This window comes from Polyodon spathula, chromosome 4 (assembly GCF_017654505.1).
Source record: "Polyodon spathula isolate WHYD16114869_AA chromosome 4, ASM1765450v1, whole genome shotgun sequence".
NCBI lineage: Eukaryota > Metazoa > Chordata > Actinopteri > Acipenseriformes > Polyodontidae > Polyodon > Polyodon spathula.
This window is the reverse complement of record NC_054537.1, coordinates 78,700,753-78,728,613: the sequence shown is the minus strand read 5'-3', so window position 1 is coordinate 78,728,613 and position 27,861 is coordinate 78,700,753. Positions and strand designations below refer to the sequence as shown.

Here is a 27,861-nt window from a genome sequence, read left to right as displayed (position 1 = left end):
AAACTTCCTGTTTAAAAGTTTCCGGCCTTTTAGTTACTTTAAAATATAGCACCTTAAAATATAAAAGAAAGAAAAAAAGTATTAATAGTCTTTATTAAATAACAATGGCAGTAAATACATTTTGTTTTGGTTTGTTTTATATTTTAAGGTGCTTTATTTTAAACGTCACTGAGTTCCGTAAAGCACCTTTCACTAGGGGGGTCAATCGTAATTTTAGATTAAAATAAACAATGAACTGGCTTTTGCAAACAGTTTTCATTTAACTTAAACATATCTAAAATGAAAATACTCCAAACAAATGTTTTTAAACGTTTAAAAAGGCTTTTTAACGCACCAGAATTTGCTTCTTGTTTGGCATCTTGTTTTGTTTTTTTTTTTTGGGGGGGGGGGGGGGAGGGGGGGGGAATTCCCATTCGTAGACAGTCAGGGTCGAAAGCTTTCATAATAAGGTCGCCTATTTATTAGTCAATCTAGGGGGGGGGGTGCGGCGTGGGGGGGGGGGGGGGGGGGCAGTAAGCAGCTGTCAGTCCCAAGCTTTCATAATAAAGGTCGCCTATTTATTTTTATCTAATCAGTTACATTAAAAAAATAAATAAATAAGTGATTGGCAGTTTAAAAAAATGGAAGGATCTAAGTTTCATGCAAAGAAGCAGTCCCCCTAAAAAACCGGTCCCCTCCCTGTCTGACGTGGGGTGTTGTCATCGTGTAGGCATGGCACCGATGCAGCCGCAGGCGAGCCACGTCAGCTGTGCAATAAGTCCACCCGGCAAATATGTAAATTAATCATTTTTAAAGCATTATGATTTATCAACCTAGCAAAGAATGAATAAGAACCACCAGGCGCCCATGAAAACATTTTCACATCACTGAATCCAACCCCTCTATCTCCAAGGCCACGAAAGGTTGGTTAATAATTCAAAAATGTATGCTTACATGACACCTAGACCTACCAATCGTGTAATTTTTGTGTTGTTTGTAGGTGGATATGGTGTTAACAAAACACCCCAAATATTTAAAATGAGTTTTTTTAATGTTTGGGGGATTTCTTCTGGACAAAGGGGATTAAAAGGTCAAAGGGTGCTGTGTACATTTTAAAAAGTTTTGAGCCGCAGAATATGACACTGCGGTTAAGTCTAAACGACACTATACAATCGTCTTAAAAAAAAAAATCACCTATTATATAATAAAATCGACTGCGTTTTTATGGGTGTTTGTGTGCAGTTTGTAATCAAGACTAATGTTAAAATAAAATATATATATATATATATATATATATATATATATATATATATATATATATATCTATATATTTATGGGGTTGGTTTTATATTTTAAGAAATTATGATATTTTTTAATATGGCACATTTCATTGTGTTGCGATTTTAGACCTCAGTAAAACAAAATCAATTCAAGCACATGTAAATATTTTGATATGCACTTGTAGTTGATATAATTGTATATGAATATATAGTTATATATTTTGATTCATGATATCTCTGATAATCTTACAACGATTTCAAAATGGCCGCATTCATGATGCACACTCCCATAGGAGCTAAAGTCGCCCACGCTGTGTCGCACGTTGCCATTAAAGCACCCCCTGGAAACTGCTTTGTTTTTCTAACTAGAACAACCTTTCTGTTTTACCTTCAGGCTACATGTGATGCTCAAGCAAAAATACCCTGGATCCTGTCAAGATGCCTTCATAGCAAGGCGATCTGGATTATGGGAGGATATGGAGAATGTGGATGTTGCCACTGTAGAAATACATTTCTAAAACTGCATTCTTGAAAAATACGCAATTTAATTGTGAGTTTACTGAAAACAAAAACAAATAAAAAATAACCATATAATCATACTTTTAGAGCTTCTTAATTCATATCAGAAAGTCTGTGCTTTGCTTCTAACCTCCACTCGTTCGAGCACACTCCATCACTGTTTGCAACAAACGTCAATAAATTCACCAGGCAAATTTAGTCGAAAATTGCTTAAGGTGCATCCTCACTGGACGTGAGCAATGCAAGAGAATAATTTAGAAGTTACTGCAGTCAAATGAGAGTATCCACACCAGCAGCGAGCAACGCAAGCGATGTCGCTTGGAGAAAATTTTGCGTTGCTAAAATAGAACCTGTTTCTACTTTTTTTTTTGTCAAGCGACTGGAATGAAATTGACCAACCAGAAGCAAGGTAACACCCTTGGCACACGTCAAACACACACCTCAAAACATGTCACGCCTCAAAAGAAGCCTGACAAGTCCATTATTGCATGATTGTAAATTGAATGATTACAAAGATATCCAGAAGAAAGACAATGCCTGGGTGGCTTGCAGGTGGTGCATTACTGCAGCACTGAGATATTTTCTTTCCAATTATGCAAGTGGCATAAAAATAGGTTTATTAAGAAGCAAAAATTAACCAGACCATACATGCAGTCTACATATACAGCATTTAAAGAAAAATGTGCACTTTTTCTGGCTTTTAAAAATGACATAAAAAGGGTCCCGCATTCAATTAACTTGAACATGTGACCTAATTTTAAGCTAAGGCTTTATTTTGGTTTGTTTGATGGTTTTTATCATAAATAACTTTTTGTTCACTAAACTGTTCTGTGGCACAAATCTGTGACAATAAGTTATTTACATATGCAAAGTTTTGTGGTGATTCACAAGATAAAATATTATCAAGGTCCTATTATTTTATACGTTGTAAAACAAAGCCAGCAATACGTTTGTATTTTATGTGACACATCCCAACATTACATATATACATATGGCTCTGTCACAAAGATGGCCGGAGTGGGTGGCGTCAGACCAGAAGCAGGAAAATAAACAAAGAGAAAGGTGGAGTTTGGTGGAGCTGAGCGAATGGCTTCACTCAGCATTTAATAAATAAACAAACAGTAAATAAACGGATGTAACAATGCAAAAACAGGACACGGCACATTCGCCAAAATAAAGAGACAAACAAAACAGACGATACAGACAAACACGGTGAGCAGATATTTATCTACTATTATTATTCTTATGATTATTTTTACCTCCGTCTCCTATCCCGTTCTCCACTCACCGAACACCCAACCCCGAGTGGGTGAAAACTTGTTGCTTTTATGCAGCTGTACCAAGACTCGATTGCTAATCAATCATTCAATTGGAGTCTCAGTACAACTGCATGTGAATTAATAAAGTGCAATTCCCCGTGCTCACATATTACTTTTTACTTGCACGTGAAGTGCTGTGCAATCCTTGTGCCTAAATACAAATATACATTTTAAACACTTGTGTTACACAGACTCATTTATATCCCGTGTACCAATGACTATACACCTATATAACATTTAACACATCACACGCAACATGTAACAGAAAATACACACAGGGGCGGGCACTTCTTCACAGGCTATTACATAGTTTTAAAGATTATGAGCCATATTTATAAAACATTTTGAGTCAACTTCACCAGACTGTTTTAAAAGGAAAAAACTAAATAAAAGTAAATACAAGGGAAGTGGTGACCTGCACATAAGAACACAGATTTTACTATTAATAATAATAATAATAATAATAATAATAATAATAATAATAATAATAATAATAATAATAATAATGAATAGTTTGTACTTTTTCCTTCCTTTTTTCAATTCCAAACCTCTTGCTTCCATATGATGTAGATGATGTCCCCAAATTTATCCAGCTTCTTTTTAACTGTTCCATTTAACCTTTCCAAAGTAAAACAGAGATACTTGTTTACTGTGTCCCACGCAGTTTTCTCACAAGCTCTTGGTCACTTAACTCCAGGCTTGTGCCTTTTGAGGTTCTTTTCTCTCTTACGCTGGTTCGTCTGACCGGGTTCGAAGGTTCATCACTAGTTGTATCCACGCAAAGTCTATGACAGGGGTGCTGATATCCTGCGAACTGTGGTTTGCTTCCTGTCGCAGGATTTCATTCGACTGACTTGACTGACTTCATAAGAAGTACTGATCAATAATAATAATAATAATAATAATAATAATAATAATAATAATAATAATAATTGTGATTATGTAGTGCTTAAAACAACGACATAATAATAAGAAGAAGAAGAAGAAGAAGAAGAAGAAGAAGAAGAAGAAGAAGAAGAAGAAGAATGCACTTTAAAATACGTTAAAAAGTTAATAAACAAAAAGGATCAAAGAAGGAGTTTGTAAAGAAAAACAATTGAGATTGCACCAAGTTGTATACATAAATGTATAACAATAAAATAATTTTGTTGAAAATATTAGTTCAACTATACTACTATTGTACAGGTGTCTGCTGACAGCTGGAGATGTACCGGGCTTCAAATGGGACTACTACAACCACTGGTATCATGAAAATTTTTTAAAAAATACTACAAGTACAACTGTACAATTAGTACTAATATATGATAACACTAAAACTGTTGGATATATAGGGATGTTCAATAACTCTGATCTATAGATTTTACAAGTCCAACCATTATTTTACAATGGAGGTCAGGGTGGTAACCTTTTACCAAAACAAGACCGGTTTTGTAATGGAACAGCCCATCTAGTATGTCCAATAGGAATGCACGGGCAGGGTCATGTATTTACTTCCAGTCTTTTGGATCGTTTCCAAGTCATGTCCGGTACAGACTGACATTCGGAGACTTTTCTCACGGCGCTCGGTCGCTCGCGTCCAGTGTGGATGCAGTTTTACCGTCAAACAGGCAGATATATCAGAGTGATAGGACAGAAGGACTGACTGATAGCAAAAAAAAAAAGAATGACAGAATAACTTACCACTTAGTTTACCAAAATGAAAATTATGTATTATGGATGCAGGAAAAACATATTGACAATATGCTGTGCAGCACCAATCTTGAAATAGGTCTTGTGTGTACTTCATGTTTTAGTTCCATTCCATTAACCTACACAAATGGGAAATACCAGGGCTGGACAGTTAACAGCGTTAGACCCCAGTCTCTTACTAATGAACTGCGCTTCCTTTTTTCTGGGGAATGTACCTTTCATTTCCCCCCTCTCACGTGACACTGGCAGATCAACAATGCTGTTCACCCCATCAGTTTAATGGACTGAAGCCAGGCTGTGCTCGCTCAGAAATACGAGCACCCAAATCCGCCTTCCACATGCGCAGTAGCAGCCAACCATCAGATAGGACTGGCTATGATTGGCTTAAATGTCTTGATGGAGAGCAGCCGGTTAGCGAACGCAGTGATCAGCATACATATGCCAAGAAAACAAAGGCTGTAAATATGGGCAGCATGACATCAGCTCTTCTCAGTCTTGCATAGTGTATTACTTTGCAAAGAGACAGAAAACGTTTAAGCTGTTTAAATATTAAAATCAAATTCACAAGTGTAATTATCTTTGTCAAACTTCGCCTAACTTTAAATTAATGTTATTTGTCTTATTTGTTCAACTCCATTCTTTTCACAGTTTTAATCTGCCTTTATGTTGCGCCGTCTGTCCTTTTTATCCCGAGGCTGCAGCCCGTCACCAGAGCTTAAACTTAAGTAGAGTAATATCTTGCTGTGCTCAGCAATGTTTCTTTTTTTTTTTGGTTAATTTACTGACCACTACTGTCTGTTTACGGTAATTAGTTATTAAATATACCGTAGAGTATATTTGTATTTTAATATTATTTATATAATATTTTATATTATTATTTTTTTACTCTTGTTAATAGCCACGTCAGGCTGGACAGTGCTTCTACCACTGTGGGTGACCCCCTGGACCCCACCCCCTCACCTGCATCTGAGGTGTGAACACATTGGCCACCAGCCGCCACTGGGAAAAACATAACGTTTTTTTGTGTAAAAGAGAAAAGATTAAAAAAAAATACATGCTCTGAAATCAAATGAATTGAAGCACAATCTTGTAAATGCATACTTGTATTACACACTTACTAAAAATGCAAATGCAATGAAAGTGAAACAATGTTTCTGTTTTGAAAAACAAATAAAAATAATACTGATTTACTATTTAAGAACACAGTATATATACAGTTCTTTACCCAAATTGAAGTCAAAGTAGATGCTACAGTCAGAGGTGAAAGTAACTTTCATTTCTTACCTGTTCTTACCATATATATGACAGATTTTAGGGAGGAATAAGGAAAATGTAGTCCTACAGTATTAAGAAAGTCTTCTGCTCTTAGCAATCTGTACATACTGAATCACTAAAACATGACATTCTAAATTGAATTCCAATTTACCAATAAAATCAAGGATTCAAGAAAAACAGCAGTACCTCTGGCATATCTACGCTGTTCACCTAAGTAACTGCACTTAGGGTCGTGTTGTGATCATGCTTCCTCTTTAATTAGTTAGTCATACAAAATTCCTTGTCACAATGACTCAGTGTATCAAACTTTGAATATTGGAAGAGGCCAGAAAGAATGGTTAGGGCAGTGCAAGAGAAAGACAAGCAGTAGATGTCAGGCTATAACTTCCATCTTGCTAAATGTAACAAGAAGCCACCTGAGTTATGCTTATCCCCTGGGGACATTTTAACATGAAATGGAGCAAGTACTAAAGGTAGTTACACTGCATCAGCAAGGTCTCTCTCAGGCAGAAATTTCAAGGCAGACAGGGGTTTCCAGATGTGCTGTCCAAGCTCTTTTGAAGAAGCACAAAGAAACAGGCAATGTTGAGGACCATAGACGTAGTGGTCGGCCAAGGAAACTTACTGCAGCAGATGAAAGACACATCATGCTTACTTCACTTCGCAATCGGAAGATGTCCAGCAATGCCATCAGCTCAGAATTGGCAGAAAATAGTGGGACCCTGGTACACCTATCTACTGTCCGGAGAAGTCTGGTCAGAAGTGGCCTTCATGGAAGACTTGCGGCCAAAAAGCCATACCTCCGACGTGGAAACAAGGCCAGGCAACTCAACTATGCATGAAAACACAGGAACTGGGGTGCAGAAAAATGGCAGCAGGTGCTCTGGACTGATGAGTCAAAATTTGAAATATCTAGCTGTAGCAGAAGGCAGTTTGTTTGCCGAAGGGCTGGAGAGCGGTACACGAATGAGTGTCTGCAGGCTACAGTGAAGCATGGTGGAGGTTCCTTGCAAGTTTGGGGCTGCATGTCTGCAAATGGAGTTGGGGATTTGGTCAGAATTAATGGTCTCCTCAATGCTGAGAAGTACAGGCAGATACTTATCCATCATGCAATACCATCAGGGAGGCATCTGATTGGCCCCAAATTTATTCTGCAGCATGACAACGACCCCAAACATACAGCAAAAGTCATTAAGAACTATCTTCAGCGTAAAGAAGAACAAGGAGTCCTGGAAGTGATGGTATGGCCCCCACAAAGCCCTGATCTCAACATCATCGAGTCTGTCTGGTATTACATGAAGGGAGAGAAGCAACTGAGGCTGCCTAAATCCACAGAAGAACTGTGGTTCATTCTCCAAGATGTTTGGGCCAACCTACCTGCCGAGTTCCTTCAAAAACTGTGTGCAAGTGTATCTAGAAGAATTGATGCTGTTTTGAAGGCAAAGGGTGGTCACACCAAATATGGATTTGATGTAGATTTCTCTTCTGTTCACTCATTTTGCATTTTGTTAATTGATAAATATAATCTATTAACATGTCTATTTTTGAAAACATTCTTACTTTACAGCATTTTTTCACACCTGCCTAAAACTTTTGCACAGTACTATATATATATATATATATATATATATATATATATATATATATATATATATATATATATTCAAATGCAGCGTCGCACACTACAAAACTGCTCTGTGTTAAACAAAATTACAGACAGGACTACCAAACGCAGTCATTTCGATGCTTCCTGATGTTTGTTTTTTTAATAAACAATACAGTAAACGCAGATGTAAAGTCACATAGCACAGCCAGTTTTAGATTATTGGGCAAAAATACATGTACAGTAACATATATAGTTGGCATAAAACTGTTTTTATATATATATATCCTGGGCTGTGGTACAAAACCTAACGATTTAACCATCACAATGTTTAGGTTACCTTTGTAGTGTTTCTTTGTGATTTAACTAATTACATCTATCAAACAGTACTAAAAGAACATTAGGAATTCTCATTAATTACAGATGTGTCCTCTTCTTCCCTTTTTTGTTAGTCTTTTTGAATGCCAAATGAATAAGCTGTTTCTTTTTAAAGTGTGACTCTTTTAATAATATATCATATATAGCAAGATAAATGTAATAAAAACAATACATTGCAAGTTCATTTGTGGGGCTGAATGCATGTGGTATATTTTTGTATCCTTTAAACTGAATGCAATACAGTTTCTGCCTGCTGCTTACAGTATGATGCTCCTGAATTTATATTATACATTATTTTTTCAACACATTCTGCCTTAACGATTTAATATGATACATGTAAAGAAACAGCATGGTGTTAGTGTGTGGTGCTATTCTTCTCAAGACAAAAGATGTCACTCTAACATACAAAGACATCGCTCTTGTTCTTTTTAACTGATTACATTACATTCCACCCTAATACACAGTATCAGTTATGCTGTCCAGAGGTCAACTCAACCATGCTACTTTATAGTTGACAATGTCAGGGTTGTATACATTTTTAATTAAACCACACATCTAATTTTGATCCTTGAAGTAAATTATCTTGCATGAATGTTGCAAGTACTGTACTGTTTTCCATTTTTGCTTAAACTTTGAAGGTGCTATACATGTAATTAAAAAGTACATTACATAATTAATTAATTAAATGGATTGCATTGCTTTGCAAATACTAATGCCGCATCAAAAATTTAGGGGGAGACTAAAAAAAAAAAAAAAAAAAAATCTACTGCATGTGTTTCAAACAGCAACCTTTATTATCCAGCTACATCATCTAATTATATTGAAATACAAATAACCTACTGTACAGTGGATTTGGCAAAACAGTGACTGTACCATAAAGCATTCTGTGAATACTAGCAGGGTATATATTAATGGAAACTACGTGGAAATAGACAGATGATTGATCTAAACATATCTCCAACCCTCACAATCTGCTAGGAATACAAATGAGACAGTTCCGCAGCCTGTGTTGTTCATAATCTTACTGTGTAAGTATTCATAGACTACAGGGTAATCCTGTAGTTCAGTGTGCCTTCATATCTACCCACATGATTCTTAAAAGGGTTCATAAGATTATAAGGTACAGTTAGCTGTTAAGTTACATTCTATAAGCTTATGCTGACTGTGGTGTATGCTCCCAAGCTTGATTATAAATGCTGATAAAATCCCAGAAATAAATTATCTCCATGTTCAAAAGCCCTATCTGCACATTCATAAAAAAAAATAAAAATAAAATGCACACACTCAACAAGCTTATTCAAATAAAAAGAAGAAAAATCTGAGTTTTAGGGTGGGTATCAGTTCTCCATACTGATATTTCATTATACGTTCTTTCAAATTATTCGCTGGAGTGATGGGCACTTATTTGAGCCGCTCAGTTTGTTATAAAGCACTTTGCAAAGGGTCTTTCCATTGTGTTACCAATGAGGGCTATGGAAAGTGATGGTACACTGGAATGCACAGAGACTCCTAAATATAAAAAACTGGTTTGATTATATACCAAGAGCCTCATTCTCTAAATGGCTGTGTGTTGGTCATCATTCTGCATGAAAAAAGAAGATCACCTTGCGTAGTTTCATCAAGTGATAAACACCTTACTAAACTTAATAGATGCAAAAATATGGTGGTAACCTTCTAATTAGCATACACCTTGTAACACACAGTATATACTGTGCAGTATGGGCTAAACGGAGTGCCAATTCACAACAAGTCAAGATGCCTCTGTGTGAGATAGCCAACTCAAAATATAATAGAATCTTGTTCTTCATTTATATACTTAAACAAGTATAAATGTAAGACGTTCCATGTAAAAACAAACAGTTAAATTAGATTAAAACACATTTGTATTTCAAAGCAGCACATGAATGAATGAATACATAAATAAATAAATAACATTAATTTCGTACTGATGACCGATGTACTTTCCCACAGTATTTTTTACTTCCAATAATTGAACGGTTGGTGTGTCGCTACCGACATCTCATACATTCAGAAACCGTAAATAATCTACAGTAATGCCCGTTTTATTATTATTATTATTATTATTATTATTATTATTATTATTATTATTATTATTATTATTATTATTATTATTATTCTTAGCAGATGCCTTTGCCCAGGGCAACGTACATAATTTCTGCCGTACCTTTCATAAATAGGCTACAGTGCACAGTTTTTAAACACAGTTCCTGTCTCAAAGAAAAGTTCATTACTGTTCCTTCCCTGAAAGCAAGTTGGGCTGTCTTTCTTGTTGTTGCATGCTCCTCCTACGAGGCCATCATAATGCAAGCCTAACAGCCTTCATTAAAATCAACAAAACTAAAGAATTACAATAAAGCAGACCGCATGTAGAGGGAGTTCTATCTCGACTGCAGCCCCTGACACAATGGAAGATGACTATCTCACCAGCATTTTTCAGGACTGTAGAAGGACCAAATATCTTGAGAATTGTTCATCATGTTTCTGTGCCATGCAGTAAGGCATTCATGGAGCGTTTTCAGTTTAATGTTAAACCTTTGGACTGACAAAACGAATCGCCTAGGTGTTGAAGTGGTCAAAAGTGAGCATTGCATAAATTTCATATCAAAAGGGAGAGAGAGAAACTGTATAACTGTATCAAAAGGGAGAGAGAGAAACAGAAGTTAGACTGAGAAGTTGTTTATAGTTTGAACAACACAGGTACTGTATTTGCTGTACAAATATTGCTTGAATCACTATTATAGGGAATTGAGGGTCATGTTGTAGGAGTGTTACATCCGAGGCGCATTCTAACCGAGAGCCTTACAGCAAGGGAGTACTGTAGTTAGAATTAAAATTTTTACTGCTTTTTTTTTTTTTTTTTTTAATAAAATGTACCTATTATAATATAACTTATAAAAGCAACACATTCAACTTATTTGCATTAGCAATGCAACATAATGTGATTACATTTTTTTTTTTTTTGCTTTACAAATTAAAGGACCCATTGTTTCAGTCTTCACACATTTAAAACACAAGTGTTTTTGAATAAACACAAACCATTGTATCTGTTCCTCTCTGTCAGTTTTACATGTTTTTGAAATCACTGATTAAATTGTACTATTCCTGAATGTATTCATTTTCCCATCTTTAATTAAAATGGATGAAGTAAAGTACTTCATTAGTATTCACGTTTGGGTGTATGCATGATTTGGGTTAAAATTCTGAGGCTGTGCTGCAGCACTTAGGATACTGATACACTTGAGAGCAAACTGGTTAGTTTATTTACAACAGGGAATAAACAAGAAGTGAAGATTAATGCATGTTTCATATTAAATAAATCTCTTAGGAAAGAAAAGAAGAAAAAAAAAACATCTGTCAATAGGCAAGGCAATGACACAGGCAGATGTGTTTGTCACTTTAAATTAAAGGAATTGCATTTAAAGATGTAAATGACCTCTCTTGCTATCTTACCCATCACAGAACTCTAGATCACAGATATTTATGATCCGAGTCTAAAAATTCATTGTAATGTTCCACTTCTTATGCTAGATTCTCAGAGAACTTTAATTCATATGGTCATTTAAACAATGTTATTCATAAAGGAAAATAAAACATAAATAAACCTTAATTTAGGGACTTGTAAGGAGTGCTAGTTTTTTGTTTGAATTTTTCTCTTTTTTTCATTCAGAGAATCTGACCCTAAACTGCAAGGGTTTTATTTGCTCAAGCTACTGTATACACCAGGGGTCGGCAACACCCGGCATGCGGGCCAGAGTGTGGCACTCCAAGACATTTTGCTTGGCACACCAGCCCTTTTCAGAAACGCTGGCAGAATCAACTTTTGTTTTTTTTTTTTTTGGGGGGGGGGGGGGGGGGATTTGTGGTGTCACGCTGTGTTCTCTTACATATGTTTCACAAAGGTTATTGATTAAGAAATAAAATTGCAAATACCTGCAAAAAAAAAAAAAAAAAGTCAGAATACAGTGTATAGCATCGAATCATCTTGCAGTATTTAAACATGAACTTCAGGAAATGTTTTAAAAAATGTGGAATTATAAATAGTTATAACACAAGATGATCAGTAATTCAAACTTGCACTGTATTATTAAAAAAAAAAAAAAAAATCTCCAAAAACAACCTGACGCATCTCATTAAAAACTGTCCCACCCACCCCAACCTAATCCAATTATGTGGAGACACTCCCCGTAGTCATGGTTATAACACAAAAAGAAAAAAAGATTGCCGATTGCACGGAAGAAATATGATATGAAACATCATCGGTCATACACGAACGGTAAATCATGGTGTTAGGAGGCCTAGCTATTCTTAATTATGGAAAGTAAAAAAAATAAGATATTTGACTGTATCAGCCAGCGTGGAGAGAAATATGTGGATTTGTGCAGAAAGGGGATCGTGTTGTTTGTAGCATGTGCAGTGAAAGTGTGGCATCTCGTACTTCCTGTGTCCAGCACCATTTCACATCCAAGAACAAAGCCAAATTTTCTGGAGTCGATGAGTGCAATAGAAAAGCTGTTGATTTCTCTGAAAAACAGACAGTCAGCTTTTCTAAGTTTGTAACTAACAAATGCTCTTTCTAAACGGGCAAGTTACGTTACAGCTCTAGCTATAGCTCAGAAAGGCAGGTGTTTCACAGATGGAAACTATATAAAGGAAGCCTTCGTAAACTGTGCTGAGGAACTATTTCACGACTGCGAACAAGAAAGACATCATTGCTTCTACTGAAGAAATGCCATTGTCAGCGAGGACTGTTCAAAGGCGAATAGATGAAATGTCAACTGATGTTAGGAAACAAATGACGGAAGACCTACAAACATGAGATGTGATGAGCCTTGCACTAGACGAAAGCAGACATAAATGATACCCCCCTTCTGGCTATAATTGTTCGCTACTGTATCAATGGGAAGGTTAAGGAAGAACTGTTTTCTTTGTGCTATGCATACACTGAAGGGTACAGGCATACTTAATGCTGTCAAATACTTTTTCACAAAACAACAATTCGACTTGCATAAATTGTTTTCTGTTAACACTGATGGTGCACCTGCTATCTTGGGTAAAACAGCTGGATTTATAAAACTTACAAAAACTGAGATCGAACTTAGCGTACAGCCTGTGCGCTAAGATCTCATCTTCTGATTTAAACAAAGTAATGACAACAGTTGTGAAAATTGTCAACGTTTTAAATGCCCTCTCTTCTTTGACACAAAGGAGATTCCGCGAACTTCTGAAGATACGGATTCTGCATATGGAGATTTAGTGCTGCACAGTAATGTACGCTGGTTAAGTCGAGGTGAAGTGCTCAAGCGATTTGTTGTTTGTCAAGAACTCATCAAACTCTTTCTTGGAGAAGAAAGTAGTCAACAATATGCAGACCTTACTGATGAAAAGTGGCTAACAAAACTTATGCTTCTGACAGACATCACATCACACTTAAACAACCGCAATACTAAACTACAAGGAACAGAGACAACTGTATGAAGACTGAAAAGTTTTCTGTGCTGTTATTGGTTTTCAGACAAGATATCTAAATATTTCAAGATGTCTACCTTTCGTTACTTCCCCACTGTGAAAACACATTCAGAGGATCAAGTGAACACTGGCAATATATGCAACTATATGGGACAGCTTGTTTTAATTTCTTGTGAACCCCGCCAATACAAAGGAAAGCGACATACAACTTCTGTATTTTGAGTGGATGAACAATGACAGATTAGAATTGGAACTGATTGACTTCCAAAGCCCAGGCATCTGGTTACCAAAGTTCAAATCACTCCAAGGTGAGCTTGAAAAGGAAAGCGGCTGGCAACTCAAGATCACAGAATGTTGGTCTTCCCTTCCTTCGAAGTACGCCTGCATGAAACAAGTAGCTTTTGCCTTGCTGTCGGCCTTTGGTTCTACTTACCGCTGTGAACAGGTGTTTTCACAATTGAAAACTATACTAAGTCCAGTTAGAAACCGTCTGACCACTGACCATTCTGATGTATTTGCGTCTGATGACAACAAACCACCAGCCTGACATAGTCAACCTTAGCAGTCAGAAGCAGGGCCAAGGAAGCCACTAAACACGACACAGTTAATGATTCGAGCTACTTCATTATTTATTTATTTTTTTACGTGTTTATGTAGGTGCTAAACAAGGTTTGCATTGCAGTATTCAACATTATGGATATTAATTGTCTGTATAAGTTTAAATAGGTAATATGTTTTTTTTAGTTTTTTTTTCTGTAGTATTGTAGCTGTGAATACTGGGCATCTGTGTTGATGTGCATTTAGTTCAGTACCTGCATAGCTGCGTTTCTCTTTGTAGTGTTTATTTGTTGTCTCTGGTTGTTAGTTTTGGTATCGTTTATATTTGGTATTTACTGTAAGAAACAATAACATAGATGGGAAACGTAATTATTCAGGTCTAAATAATTATGCCCCCTCCCCTTTTGTTTGGCTGGCAAGCCAACATCTTAAAAGTAGATTTTGCAGAGTTTTTTGGCTATCTGCCCAAAAATGTAGCCGATCCCTGGTTTAGACCACCAGGATATAACAAAGCTGAATAGAGTACAGCACCTAGGAAGTGATACATGCAATCCAAGGTGATTTCCAGGTGCTGTAAAATGCTATTTTTTTCTTGCTTCAGTAGATGTTTTGAAGAAACATAGAATATGTTAAATATGTTTTATTCAGTATACAATATACTATGAAACAACAGGTCTCTCATTGATTTTTTGTATAATGTTCCAATTCTATTACATTTTTGTTATTCAGTATTTGTAATTATCTGTTATTTATTTAAAAGACTATCCTATCCTCTTGTAAATAGATGTTTTAGATTCCTTCGGGTTCCAATATTCTAGACAATTCCTCAAACATTGCTTCAGTCACATGGCCAAGTGGTGCTGTATGCAGACGACATGTTTCAATTTACCCTAGAGACCCCTGGCCCTCTTTGCATGTTAATTTCTCTTTTCTTTTCCAGTGCTTAAGTCTCCCCGCAAAGGAATTGAAGCTCATAGCCTCAGAAGATCGGCCATGCGAACTTGCCTTATAGGTGACCAGGAGACTTCTCTTCAACTTCATCTTCTCTTCATCTTTTTGAGTTGTCTGTTATCCTACATTTTGTTTCCCCTTGGGAAGTAGCATTGCTTCCCAGCCTTCCACCACCCAGTCCTGGCTCCTGTCCCGTGCATTGGACATTGATCAAGTAACTTGTAGTTTTCATGAATATTTGATATTTTGTTTTATGCCTTATGGGCATTTGAATTTGCTTCTACAGTCAAGAAAAAAAGTTAGTGTACAACATTTTAAAGTTTGATGAGAAACCCACTGTGCCAAACCTAGTGTAAAGATAAATCAGCTGTGATGTTTTCACTGCTAAACTGAGGAAAGATTGAATGTATAGATGTAAATATGTAGTTCAGCTAAAGAGATAGATAAAAGGAGAAAAAATACACTCTTGTAATTACCATGAACAACTGATCACTTGCTCCATATTGAAAAGGACAGTAAGTACAAATGTGGCAAACAATCTATGAAGAATTGAAGAAAATGGAGCAAGAGTGTTTACTGGAATTCACCCATTGACAAAGCAGACTAAGGTTGGGGGAATTAACTAAGCTTATTATTGGCCTAGTTTTGATGTAGCCAGAGAACCGTTTTTTGTTCCTAAAACAGCACCATGAGATTTTTAGTTTCCAGAGTTTGAAGTAATTAATATTGCATCCATAGCACAGTACCTTCTGCAATACAGTGTCCCCTGCATAATGCTAAGAGGTTTGGCCTACAAGGAGACGTATCCAAACAACCTTGATTGTTCTTAACTTCTGCAGGCTGACGAGATTAGACTTCAAATTGATATTGCTCCAGGCAAAGGTAAATCTTGTGGAAAAGCATATGGAAAGTATAGACTAATAATCTTGGAAAGGATCATCTGTATCAACAAATGCCTGCATAGACAGCAATCAAATGAATATTGAGACTCACAATTGGATATGTCTCTCCCTGCAAACCACTATGAAACACAAAGTAATGAATAAGATCATTGGTACAATCACCTACTTAGGTAATTGCAGGTACAGAAGTAATCTCCAGATATTAATAATACAATGCCCGTGTTATAGTACTGTATAACTACATTTCAATTAAAAAATAAGTGATCATATTACAAAATTATTTTAAAAACATTCATATATGTTCAAAATAAAGTGAATTATGACAAGGGTAAGAAATGTAGATTTAACTGGAAATGACAGAGTGGTCTTAATAGTGTTTTAGTATATTATTTTATACTGTGTACTGTGTTGTTTTTGTGTGCATTATACAAGTTGAGCCACACAAGGGATGTAACCCAAGACAAGACAGACCTAGGACATGCACGTTATACACAGGGTAATGTTATTTTCTGAAAAGAATGGTTGACTACTGACGTCTACGTATTTATGTGTACCAAAATGTTTAAGTTTGCATAGTACAATTTACTGTATTTCGGTTGTATGCACTACAGATTGCTGCAGAAAATAAGAATTACATTCCCTGAGCTGAGAATTCCCATCTGAAATAGTATATACATCTGCTTAAAGCAAAGAAGGCAGCATTCAGACATAACCAGACTTAATTGATGACCCTCCTGAGAGCTACAAGCTGTTATCATCCTTTTTTTTTTTCAGAGCGGTTATGTGTGACACAGGGTATGTACTTCACTACAGTAAATGCGCATGGACATAATGAGTAGGCTAAAAATAAATAAATACATTTCCCACAATGAGCAAGATTATATCACTTGAGCACTACGTCAAATGCTTGCCTGACAAGTTTAATGTCTGTGGACCTTCGATGTTTATTGCTGCAATTGCTTTCTCACTGTATATAACAACATGTCAACGGTTAGGAGGAAATAAGCAAAATGATGAATTTTGTAGGGCTGCAAAAAAATCCTATTTTACAAGTAATCCATATTAATGGAATAAAACATTCACATGTAGTTTAAAAATACGTTACATAGAACAGTAATCATGGTTTTATAATTTAAATAGAAATACAAGTTGTTTATTTACACAGTAAGCATTGCACCAGCACCAACTGCAGCGGACAAAGCTTTATTCAACAGTCACTGTTCCAAGCAGGTTATCAGTCAAATTTGACTACTAGTAAAATATTAATAATATTAATAATAATATGAACTTACACTTGTCAAGTGTACCCAGAGATTGGTTATGCCTCAATGATGATATGAGTCACTTGCACAGTTTGCAATCTATTTTTTTTTTTTTTTTGGTTGTCTGGGCATTTAACAAAGAAATCTCAAACAGCAGAGGGGTATCCGAGACATTTCCTTCAATACAGCTTACGCCTTATGCACGTTATCCAACACTTTGCTGTCGAGGTGGCCAATGAAGAAATTAAAGGTTTGCTTCTGGATAACACGAGCTAGAGCAGAGAGGGGCGGAAGGTGCTCAGTTTTCGAAATTAAAATTATTAGTGTTAGTGTATATTTTGTATGTTTCAAACATATTCTACCATAGCACTTCTCTTACACTGTCTTGTACACCAGGTGTTCAGTGCATATTTTACTGAAAATAAATAGAGGTACGAGCCCACCGCTTTGGTACTTTATACCCTGCTCCGTACACGGCAGAGGCACCATGTAGAGTTGCTAAGTAACAGATTTTAATAACAACTTTTGTTTATGTAATATGCATTATACAAATCAATAGTGACAGTATAGTACTCACACATTGTTTAATAGTTTCTCTTAACAGAAAAAAAACCTGTCTGGTTTAAAACAATCTTCGAACCTTCAAACACAGCCCTAAAAGTTTAAAAGGTACTTTGTACTAAATGAATAAATGGAAGATTTCATGAAAAATTGGAGTTTTGTGTCTTGGACGTGAGAACTCCTGCTGGGATTCATTGACACTTTCCTGACTGTTTTTTTCTCATGCTCGTTAGATTGCACTATAAATGAAAAGGAACAAGTTAAAATGTCTGCATCTATGGCAACCAAAGTTACATCATAATCAAAACATGAATTTGATATTGCACTGGTGTTTCCTATTATCATCAATATGCTCCTGGTACTTCATGCAGCAATTGGGGTTATTATTGTGATTTGTAAGATCTTCAAGACGCAAAACAGAAACAAATCAATGGGGATAACTTATTGTAAAAAACAAAACAATGAAAATTCTGTTATTTTGGGCATCTTCCTTTTTTTTAATTATTATTATATGGATGTTATTAAATAGTCACTGAGGCAAACTCTAGTGGGATAAATAGCAGTGTTATTTAGGTCAGAAGATGTTTACATCATTAAAATAGATTGCAGTCTTTTTATAAGAAACACCAAAAAAAAAAAAAAAAGCAGTATTGTAATGCTGATTTACTGTACATCTTAAGCTGTTTAAAAACCAATGAACCCTAAAATAATGCCTTGCTAACTAAACATTTTGTAGGAAAGCACAAATTAAGACCAAAAGACACATTATATACTGTCTTGTCACACCAACAGTATATGCACACAGTTCTACTAAAAAATGATTTAAAGTACTGGTATGTATGCTGAATGTACTGGTAAAACAAACAAGAAATTAAACATGAGGATAGACGACACATGATATGTTTCAGAAGTGGAAATGCAATGGTAATTAAGCTAAAGGAAAACTAAGCCACTGTTTTAGGACTAGTGGCTTGATAACTGGTTTCAACAGACCAGGAGACTTAGTTTGAGGCAACTTTGCCGTATCAAACCACGTCTCCCCTTTGAGTGCTATGCAGTAGTCTGAAACCAAGCTACAAGCCACAAGCCACAAAGTGGCTTTGTGTTCCCCCAGCTTTAGGGAAAACATTTTCAGTTACACCAGTGACGCTCGACTAATTATGGATAGGACAAGTCAGTTAAGCTTTTCACACCTGACTGTAAAAGAAAATAGACTAATAATGTTATTAAAATCAGTAACTAAAATCATGAACCCCCAACATTACTGCTAACAGCACTGACAGTATTTATAGTGTGGTATTTCCCAAACTGGGGACCACTGGTTTCAAGGGGGCTGTAGCACATACAACATTTTTTTTTTTCTCTGAAATAAATGTAACAAACCATTATTCCCCAGACTGGGGGATTAATAACTTTACACAGACGCTGCTTGGGGCTATTTTGAATGTAACATTGATGTCAGTGTGCTAACAGAATGTACCATTATACAACAAAAGGTGGTAATTGTTAGACGAACGAGTTAGAGAACTATAATAATGCACTTCATAACTATAACATCCATCATCATTAACTGCTTAATCCTTTACAGGGTTGTGGTGAGACAGAGTCTAACACGGCAGACACAGGGTGCAACGTGGGACTACACCCTGGACGGGATGCCAGTCCATTGCAGGGCATCACACAGACAGGGCAATTAAGAGTGACCAATCAACCTAAACAACATGTCTTTGGAATGTGGGAGAAAACCGGAGTACCCAGAGAAAACCCACGTGAACACGGGAAGAACATGCAAACTCCACACAGAGAGACCCCTAGGCCGAAATCGAACCCAAGACCCTGGCGCTGTGAGGCAGCAGCACTAACCATCACACCACCATGCCACCCACTAATATTAGCACAATTCCTGCTAATATGTTTTTTTTTTCCTGATATATTGTCTTCCCCCCCCCTACATAAAATAAACCATACCACTCCTTTACCTTTACAGACAGGTTCATACTGCATTTGAAGTCAGACAGAGCAAGAGCCCTGACTGTAAATAGTGTTGGTATCTGTTTTGGTGGTGGTTGGCAGGGATGTTAATTCCTGTCCCTGCCAAAAACATGTGATAATGTGGCTGTTCCCAAATGGAATAAATGGTGCTAATTGGGAGCAGCCACGTTCTATAAAAAAGAGAACCCAATGCTCCATTAGAAAGAGACTACCAGGGTGATGGAACAAAGAGAAGGTACAGTATATGGGCTTTTGTGACCGGTAAACAGCTTAGCTGTCTGGTATAGTTCAGAACTAAAATGTGTAGTTAGCATTCCTGGAAGAAGTAATACCTAACAAAATAGTCCTCTGTGAACAAAATAGTTATCAGTCCAGAACCATTACTCCTTGTGGGAAACTCTCTGAAATGGGGGGCGACTGGCATGTGTCCAGACTAATATGCAGATGTCAAAGATGCAGAACTGGGTTGTCACTAGCAGAACCAACACCATGTCCCGCATGTACCCATAAGGCAAAGCACTGCTGTATAATGTTTGAGTGTGACCCTGATGATCCACAGGAATTATCCTTTTTCCCATTTAAACGTTAAATTAGATGATGTAAGGATAATTGAATGTTTGGGATGTGAGGAGACTCACCAGATGAGATGGGGTAATTTGGGAAAGTTAGAATGCAAAGATGGGAAACCTGCTAACAGAGTTCAGGTATCCTGCAGGTATAAGGTATTTGAGAATGTTACACAAACTTGCGATGCTCACCACTGGATTCTGAACCCTGTGGTGGCTTTTAAGGAACCTTTAAGAACAGAACCAGAAAATGATTTCCAATGCTGCTGGCAGCACCGATATCCTGGACGCAAACTGGATACTGTTCAAAAGACCACTGGAAGAAAAGTAACTGTTAAAGGCAATACTATTATTGTAAAACTCTACCGGTTTAGAAAATGTTAAAAAGGCTACAAGCAGAAATGTTTCCAGAAATCTGTGTTGGCCTAAATGAGAGGCTCACTAACTATAAAACACTGACCTAATTTAATAACCTTGATGGGGCCTCTTGGAAAGAGCATGCAGCTGAGTTTCTTATCAGCAGTTGCAACTTGGTACAGGAGAGCCTCTTGCTTTTTATTCTTATTTTGTGGGAGTACCAGGATTTTCATGGTAAAAGAAATATGTTTTAACAAGGTGAAACTTCCTGACAGAACAGGTGTTCTCACTTAAGGGACACTCACTTTTATGTTTCACTTAACAAGTGAGAGGAACTCCATGGTAAAAGAACACAAACTCATATATTCTTATCGTAGAAAAGTGGGAGAAAGCCTGGTACTGCATAGTAATCATTTTAAGGAGTAGCCTGGTACCAGAAAGTATATTATTATCTTTAGAGACAAAGACTGTCTAACAAACCATATGTTTGGCTTTAATGAAGCATTCTGATGCACAAAGGGAGCGAAAGTCCTATAAATATGGCAGCAAAATTACAATTAGTTATCATTAAAGCCCCGTGAAATTTTTCTGTTTTTTTTCAAATTTCATTTTATTTCACAAATTTCATTTCATTGTTTCATCTGCTAAAAATGTTGTTATTTAATTGTATTACAGATACACATTGATAAAATTATGCAAATAGATGTATATAAACAAAAACAAAGTATAAATGTTACAACTATATACATATATGCTATTAAACTTTAGCTGGGGTTGTATGTTTGTTTGTTTTTTTTTTGTTTTTTTTAACAGACACAGAAAAATAATTTAGTTACCATAATTTATCTGTAACGCATGTGAAGTCCCCAACTAATTTTAATTAGCTGCCTATTTACAGTAAATACTGCACATACCCTCTATAAAAATACATTAAGATAAAATAAAAAACAAAAATACATTTTATGTACTGCACAATGTAAATCAAATCAGCATGAAGATATTAAATAAACAAACATAAAAAAGTCTTCAGAATGTTGTACAATTCAGCACTAACTAAAAAAGCAGGTTGCTGAAATCAGATTCTGATATTTTACACATGTATTCATAAGGAGTTTCAATTTAATTATTCAAATTAAGAATTAAACATAAGCATAGAACAGAACCCTACATTTTCTTTTTTCATGGTTTGTCATCTGTCACTTACAATCAGTGAATACTTTATAAAGAATGGTTCACAGTCAATGGAAACCACAGGGTACATGATATGAAATCACGGTATTGGATAAGCTGGTATTCTGGCACCTGAGCCCAAACTGCATGTCAAAAATATCTACAGAGCCATCAAAATTATTCTTAACCGCATCTTTCACACTGTTGCTTAGTTTTGTGTACCACAACAAAAAATAAAGTATTTCCACTTCCCTCAGCAATGGCACGTTCACAATACATTTCTTCAACATATTTTTATCCACTGATGCACGAGTGGCTATCTCCAGTGGATTAAACAGTTGGCCAGAAGAAGTCAGGAATTTAATTTCTGTATTTTCTGGCATGTGTTTGCCAACTTAGCGAGCTCCTTCTCAGTGGCAACTTTCAGCTGCTGGATAGCTCTTTCTTTAATTCCAGGTTCCATAGCTGCCAGGCTATTTGCATCTGGAGCATGGACAGTGGTACTTAATGGCTCAAAGCTTCACTTTTCCATCAGCAAGTGTGCCCAAGGCTTCTTTGTTTCTTCTACTTGTGTAGTAAAATCTTCTATTTGCATACAGATTGCCTTAATAAAGCTACACTGAAACTTTACAACTGAATAGCAGCTGGCATCTTTCAGCATCATTAGAAGGACTTTCTGTTCACACTCATCAAAGAACGCTAGCAAAGCGTCCAAATAATTGTGTTGGTAAAACACAGACCTGAACCAGGCATTCCATCCGGTAATCACTGGCTGAGGAAATAACATGGCAGGCAGCTCTGGGTAGTTATTCTTTAGGAATTGCAGATAAGTCGACTTCAGCTTTCTGGAGAATGAAAACCTTATCTTAATGTTTGCCACGTTGTTAAGGCTCAGCCGTTATCATAGGTCATCAAAACTTGAAGAGCACTCAAACACTTAATCATGTAAGTTGCTGAGTCGTTCAAAATGGCATGCACATCAGAATGCTTCATGATTGCCTGTGAACACTTCACTGCATTGGCAGTTTCAAGAAAGAAGACTGCAGCCAGACGACTGTTTTATACCTCCGTAGCATCTTAAATAAAACCACAAAAATGCACCTTCCAGCACTGTCAGACATCTCATCACAAATCACAGCTAAGCGAATTCACGTTTGTTTTTAATTCGTCAAGCTGATTACAAAAAAAAAAAAAGCTATAAAGTTAACTCATTCTGAATGGTAACAACTCAAATACTCTCGAACTGAAGGATGGTCAAGCATCTCCAATGAGATGTTGGTTAGCACACATTTGAACTGTATCCTCAATAAGTGTACTTGTCGTCTTTAGCTTTCTTAGCTCATTGCAGTTTCACCGATTGCAGCTAAGATGGTTCTTTTGCTTGTACCAGCGGCTGCTTGGCTTTTCTTTTCAATGTGACCAACTGAGTGACAATGCTTAACGACAGTATTGTAAGGACCCTGCAGCCTGCACTAACTCAAAGTACTTGTTTGCTGTTTGGACATGGGGAGAGTGTTAAGCAGCATGGGGCAGGCGAGCACTCCAGAGTCTTAAAGATTCAAATAAGGGAGCTTCGGCTGACAAAAGTAAAAATGGCAGAAAGGTTTGGTGCTTGAGAAAGACTGTTAAATACAGTAGATCTTAAAACAGAGACATCAATAACCAGCCAGGTGTATTATTTTGGAGGCGTGAGTCACGGCTGACAGTGACTAAATAAATACAGTACTTGTAAATAATAAATCGTTGGAGAACTGCAATCCCTATCTCTGTCTGTCTTCATTTTCACACAACGCTACAGTATCTTTCCACTCCCATTCTAGCCGGCAGTTGCAAAATCTGCACATCATTATTTTGTCATCGTCAACAGCATACATCCCCTCATGCTCAAATTATTTGCAGCATTGTTAATTGTTATGCACGGTTTAGGTATTTTAGAAACAAAAGTCTCTTCTCTTCCATCACAATTTTAATCCTAAAAACTACTTGTCCCAAATTATACATCTGCGCAAGTGCTAGACAGCTTCCGTTTCCCTTCGTACGATTACAAGTATTTATTTAAAGTATTTTTGTATAAGCCTCCCAATTTAAAAAAAATGTTATTCTATGTTTGCTTTATGACTTATTTTTATTTATTTCATTTTATATGTTGCATTTAGTTTTATTTTGTATTTAAAGGCACAGTGGCCTGCTTTTGTTTTGTATTTATCAACATATTAATAAATAGTAATAATTTGTTTTAATTTACTTAAGTCTCGTCAATCTGTTTATTGAGAATCACCTCCAATCTTTACGAACCCTGAAGCATCTACATAATATATTGTAGCATGTACCCGGCAATGGGTCCTGGTGGAATCAGACTGATGAGATATCTTGGGAAAGGGAGCAACAGCCTGTGTTTATTTTGAATCATAAATAGAGGGGAAAAGAGCACAGTGTAAATAAAAGGATGGGGAAGGAATCACATCACACACACAGACCTCTTGGCTCATCTAATGGGACTTCAGTCTGGCTTCCCTTCTCTCTCATACGGTTTCTCCCTTTATCCTGTCTCGCTGGCTGTCTTCTGCCTCTCTCCCCCTCTTCCCTCAACGGAGGCTCCAGGGGGTCACACAGCTGTGAATAAAAGGCTTGTGGAGCAGCTAATGTTGTAGTACTTGTGGATTGCTAGGTGGTTCTTTCTCTCTCTCGCTCTCTGTTCACTTGTCGGTTCGCCTGTTATCCATTTCTCTCCCCTGTCACAGAACCAGTAGCCCTTTTATGCAGTTCCACCCCCTCTTGCTTCTGAGGATCTGGTTGGTAGAGACCTCACACTAGCCGTCGCCTCTAGCTGTCCAATCAGTGCTCCCGCCACCTTTCTATCACAGAGGTCCTGCGAAGATCTTAAAAGGGGCTGTCAGCTTTCCCAAGGTTGTTACAATAAATAGTGGTTTGCAGCTCTGTCCAAACCTGGACCCCTTCAATTACAGTGATAAAAAAGCATGCTGCTTCTTAAGATAAGAACCAGAACCTATGGTCACACATAAACTGAAATAACTGTAAAGCAACAGACGCTTTCGAAAATATGACACTGAAACAAGACAGTAAGACGAATACAGCAAGGTTATAGATAAACAGAGAATGTACACCTAAAGGGGGTTATTTTCCAAGGAAATCCCCTGGGTTCTACGCCATCATTTACACCGTTTTTTCTCCACCTCTGCTTTTTCCACCGACTGAGTATTTTCTAAAGCTGCAAAAAAACATGTCAGAATTTATCCACTAGTTTGGTTCATTAGTTATTCCAACGCTTTCTTTTTGGCAGAATATATAATGATCTAAGAATCTGTCTATGTTCCAAAGATGAAAGTGGTAGATAGTTTAAACTTACAACAGTTTGCTTTCCAACGCCTTCAAAAAAAGGTCACTCTGTCCACCAATATAAAAAAAGTGACAGCACTTCAAATCATAACCGCAATTACAGTGTCCCCCGACGAAAGCTGCTACATGAACCCGTGTTGATTTAAAAAAAAAAAACATACATACATATGCACATACAAAAGCCAAGGTGGTAGAAAACAACTAAATTCATATCACATTTTGTTTTTATCCAACGATATGTAGAAGTGGTTCGGGTTAGGGTTAGGCTTACTTCCAATGTAGCCTAAAACATTTTTAATTTACACTGGCAAGAAGTTTTAAAAAACAGGCTACCGTTTGACTTTGGACATGTTGGAATATAACTGTTGGCACCTTATGAGGAAAAAGTTCAATGCAAAACAATGGTATTATTATTATTATTATTATTATTATTATTATTATTAAAGTAGCTGTGCCACCTTGTAGCCTACACATTTTTGTTTTTGCTACAACTTACTAACCATAAAACGTTTAGACCAAACAAATTGTATACTGTTACAATCCCCTTAAATACTGCAATTTATAAATGTTTACTTGTAAAAACAGGTTGAGCAGTTGTATTTTATTTACAGTCGTCGTTGATAAGGACAGTAAGAAGGCTCAGGTATCATGCTGGTATATTTTTTTCATTGGGGACATCTACAGTAGCGCTTCCAGAATGTCACAAATGCAGCTATCTACAGGGGTGCTGCTTAATTATTAAAAGAAAGTAGGCACATATGCACCTTCTCATATGAGGAGCCATTTCAGACAAAAGAGGGTCAAGGCAGAGAGAGAAAGACAGGAATTCACTGAAATCATTTTAATATACTATATATATATATTTTTTTGTTTGCTTATAAAGTTAAGGATGCACCTCCACGGGATAGCATATAGCGCCTAGATACATATTTGGGATGCTCTATTATCCAGAGATATGGAGCCTATGTGAAATGTTTTTTTTTTTATTATTATTATTTAGTGGATTACTTTTTTGTTCTTGGTGCATCAAATAAACAACTATTACTTGAACAAGATGCACGGTCTCACTTTTAATTAAATATGGCACAGTTCACTTCCTGATGTATTTGTGCCGTTTCTTTTTAATTTAATCAAAATCATGCAACTTTACTGTAATTGTTATTTCTTCTGACTGCTTTTGTATTTGTCAGTATATGTCAGTACATTTGTCAGTATGTTATATGTTTTATGACAATTTCTATTTACTACAAACAATCTGTTAAGATTACACTGTTGCACTGTCCTGTAATTGTACAGATTGTCTTAGGAGTGTACATACAAAAATAATCACATAAATAAGACAATAAAATATGTTTGCATTTGTATTTGACTTTTTATTTTCCTGTTGTTTTGTGACAGGTTTGGATTGTGCTTATATGTTGCTAACACATTTGAATCGGAAACTTTTTTTTTTTTTTTTGGCGGATTACACCGATTAAAATATGAAACCGAAAAACAAGAACAGCTATAAAAAACGAGACAATTTGCTATACAGTATATCACACAATAAAATAATCAATACAGTATGCTATCGATGGAAGTCAAGTGGTTTTTGTCTTTATAGATAATGAAAATGTGTTAATGGTAGACTAATACAGACTGGCAAGGCTTGATGATGATAAAACATGTGGATTGCCAGTTGTGTTTCTTATCTCTGAGAGAATGCTTACAGATTAACAGAGTCATGCTGTTGGCGTACAAATCACTAGCAATAATAACACAATTACTGTTTTAGTTGGTGATTTAGAATTGATAGAGTTAGGGGTCGCCGTGTATAATTCTATGCAAATAAAAACAATGAATTAACAGCTTGCTTGTAAAGTTAAATGAATGCCTTTTTCTCTATTTCTGCCATCCACATGCAATACATTACACTTTGTACATTTCTCTTAATCTCAAATTCATTTTTTTTACATTATTATTAGTAATTGTGACACAAAAAACAGATAAGTCTTAAAAGTAACTAATTTTAAACAGGAAAATACTGGAACTTAATGTGTAGGTTATATGTGTATAGAATGACAAGTGATTTATTATTTTTATTTATTTTTAACCAGAAAAGTTTGCATTGAGCCCCAAGCCTCATTAATGAATGGGAACCTGACCGAAAAACAACATTAACAAGTCAGACAAAATGAGGAGCATATTACACTATCAAAGACACCACTGGGATAATAACAAAGACTACACTCACCACCGTTAATAATGCAATGAAAAAAATTATGAGGAACTTTTAGTACTTTAAAGTAGCTTCTTACCTTCATAATAAACTTTAAACCCATGAGCGCTTACAGCAAAATCGCTTGTGAGTCGCAGGGAAAACACAGCTCCTGTACTTGTTACAGGAGGTGGAATTTGGAATCCTGTTAGCCTGTAAGAAAAAAAAAAAAAAAAAAAAAAAACATATTTAGAAGCCTCCTCACAATCCAAAGGTATACAAGTTACTTTTTACAATGATGATGTATTTTCAGCAAGAAGACCGTAAATGTGAAGGTACAAAAATAACTAATATTGAAAACACATCTCAAAACAAATGCACAAATACACAGCAGTTGGTAAATTGGTTGATATGGCAAATTTATTCCCCCACAGTTGCACCATACTGCATCTAAAGAGA

At 36.3% G+C, this 27,861-nt stretch overlaps 1 protein-coding gene across 1 annotated transcript in view; it reads right to left on the bottom strand.

Annotated features, from left to right (window-relative positions):
* LOC121313977 (CUB and sushi domain-containing protein 3-like) overlaps window positions 1–27,861 on the bottom strand; it is a 217,890-nt gene that overhangs the window by 118,686 nt on the left and 71,343 nt on the right. The window contains exon 3 of the mRNA XM_041246746.1: window positions 27,503–27,615. Within this exon, the coding sequence (XP_041102680.1) occupies window positions 27,503–27,615 (113 nt within the window). The remainder of the gene's footprint in view (window positions 1–27,502; window positions 27,616–27,861) is intronic.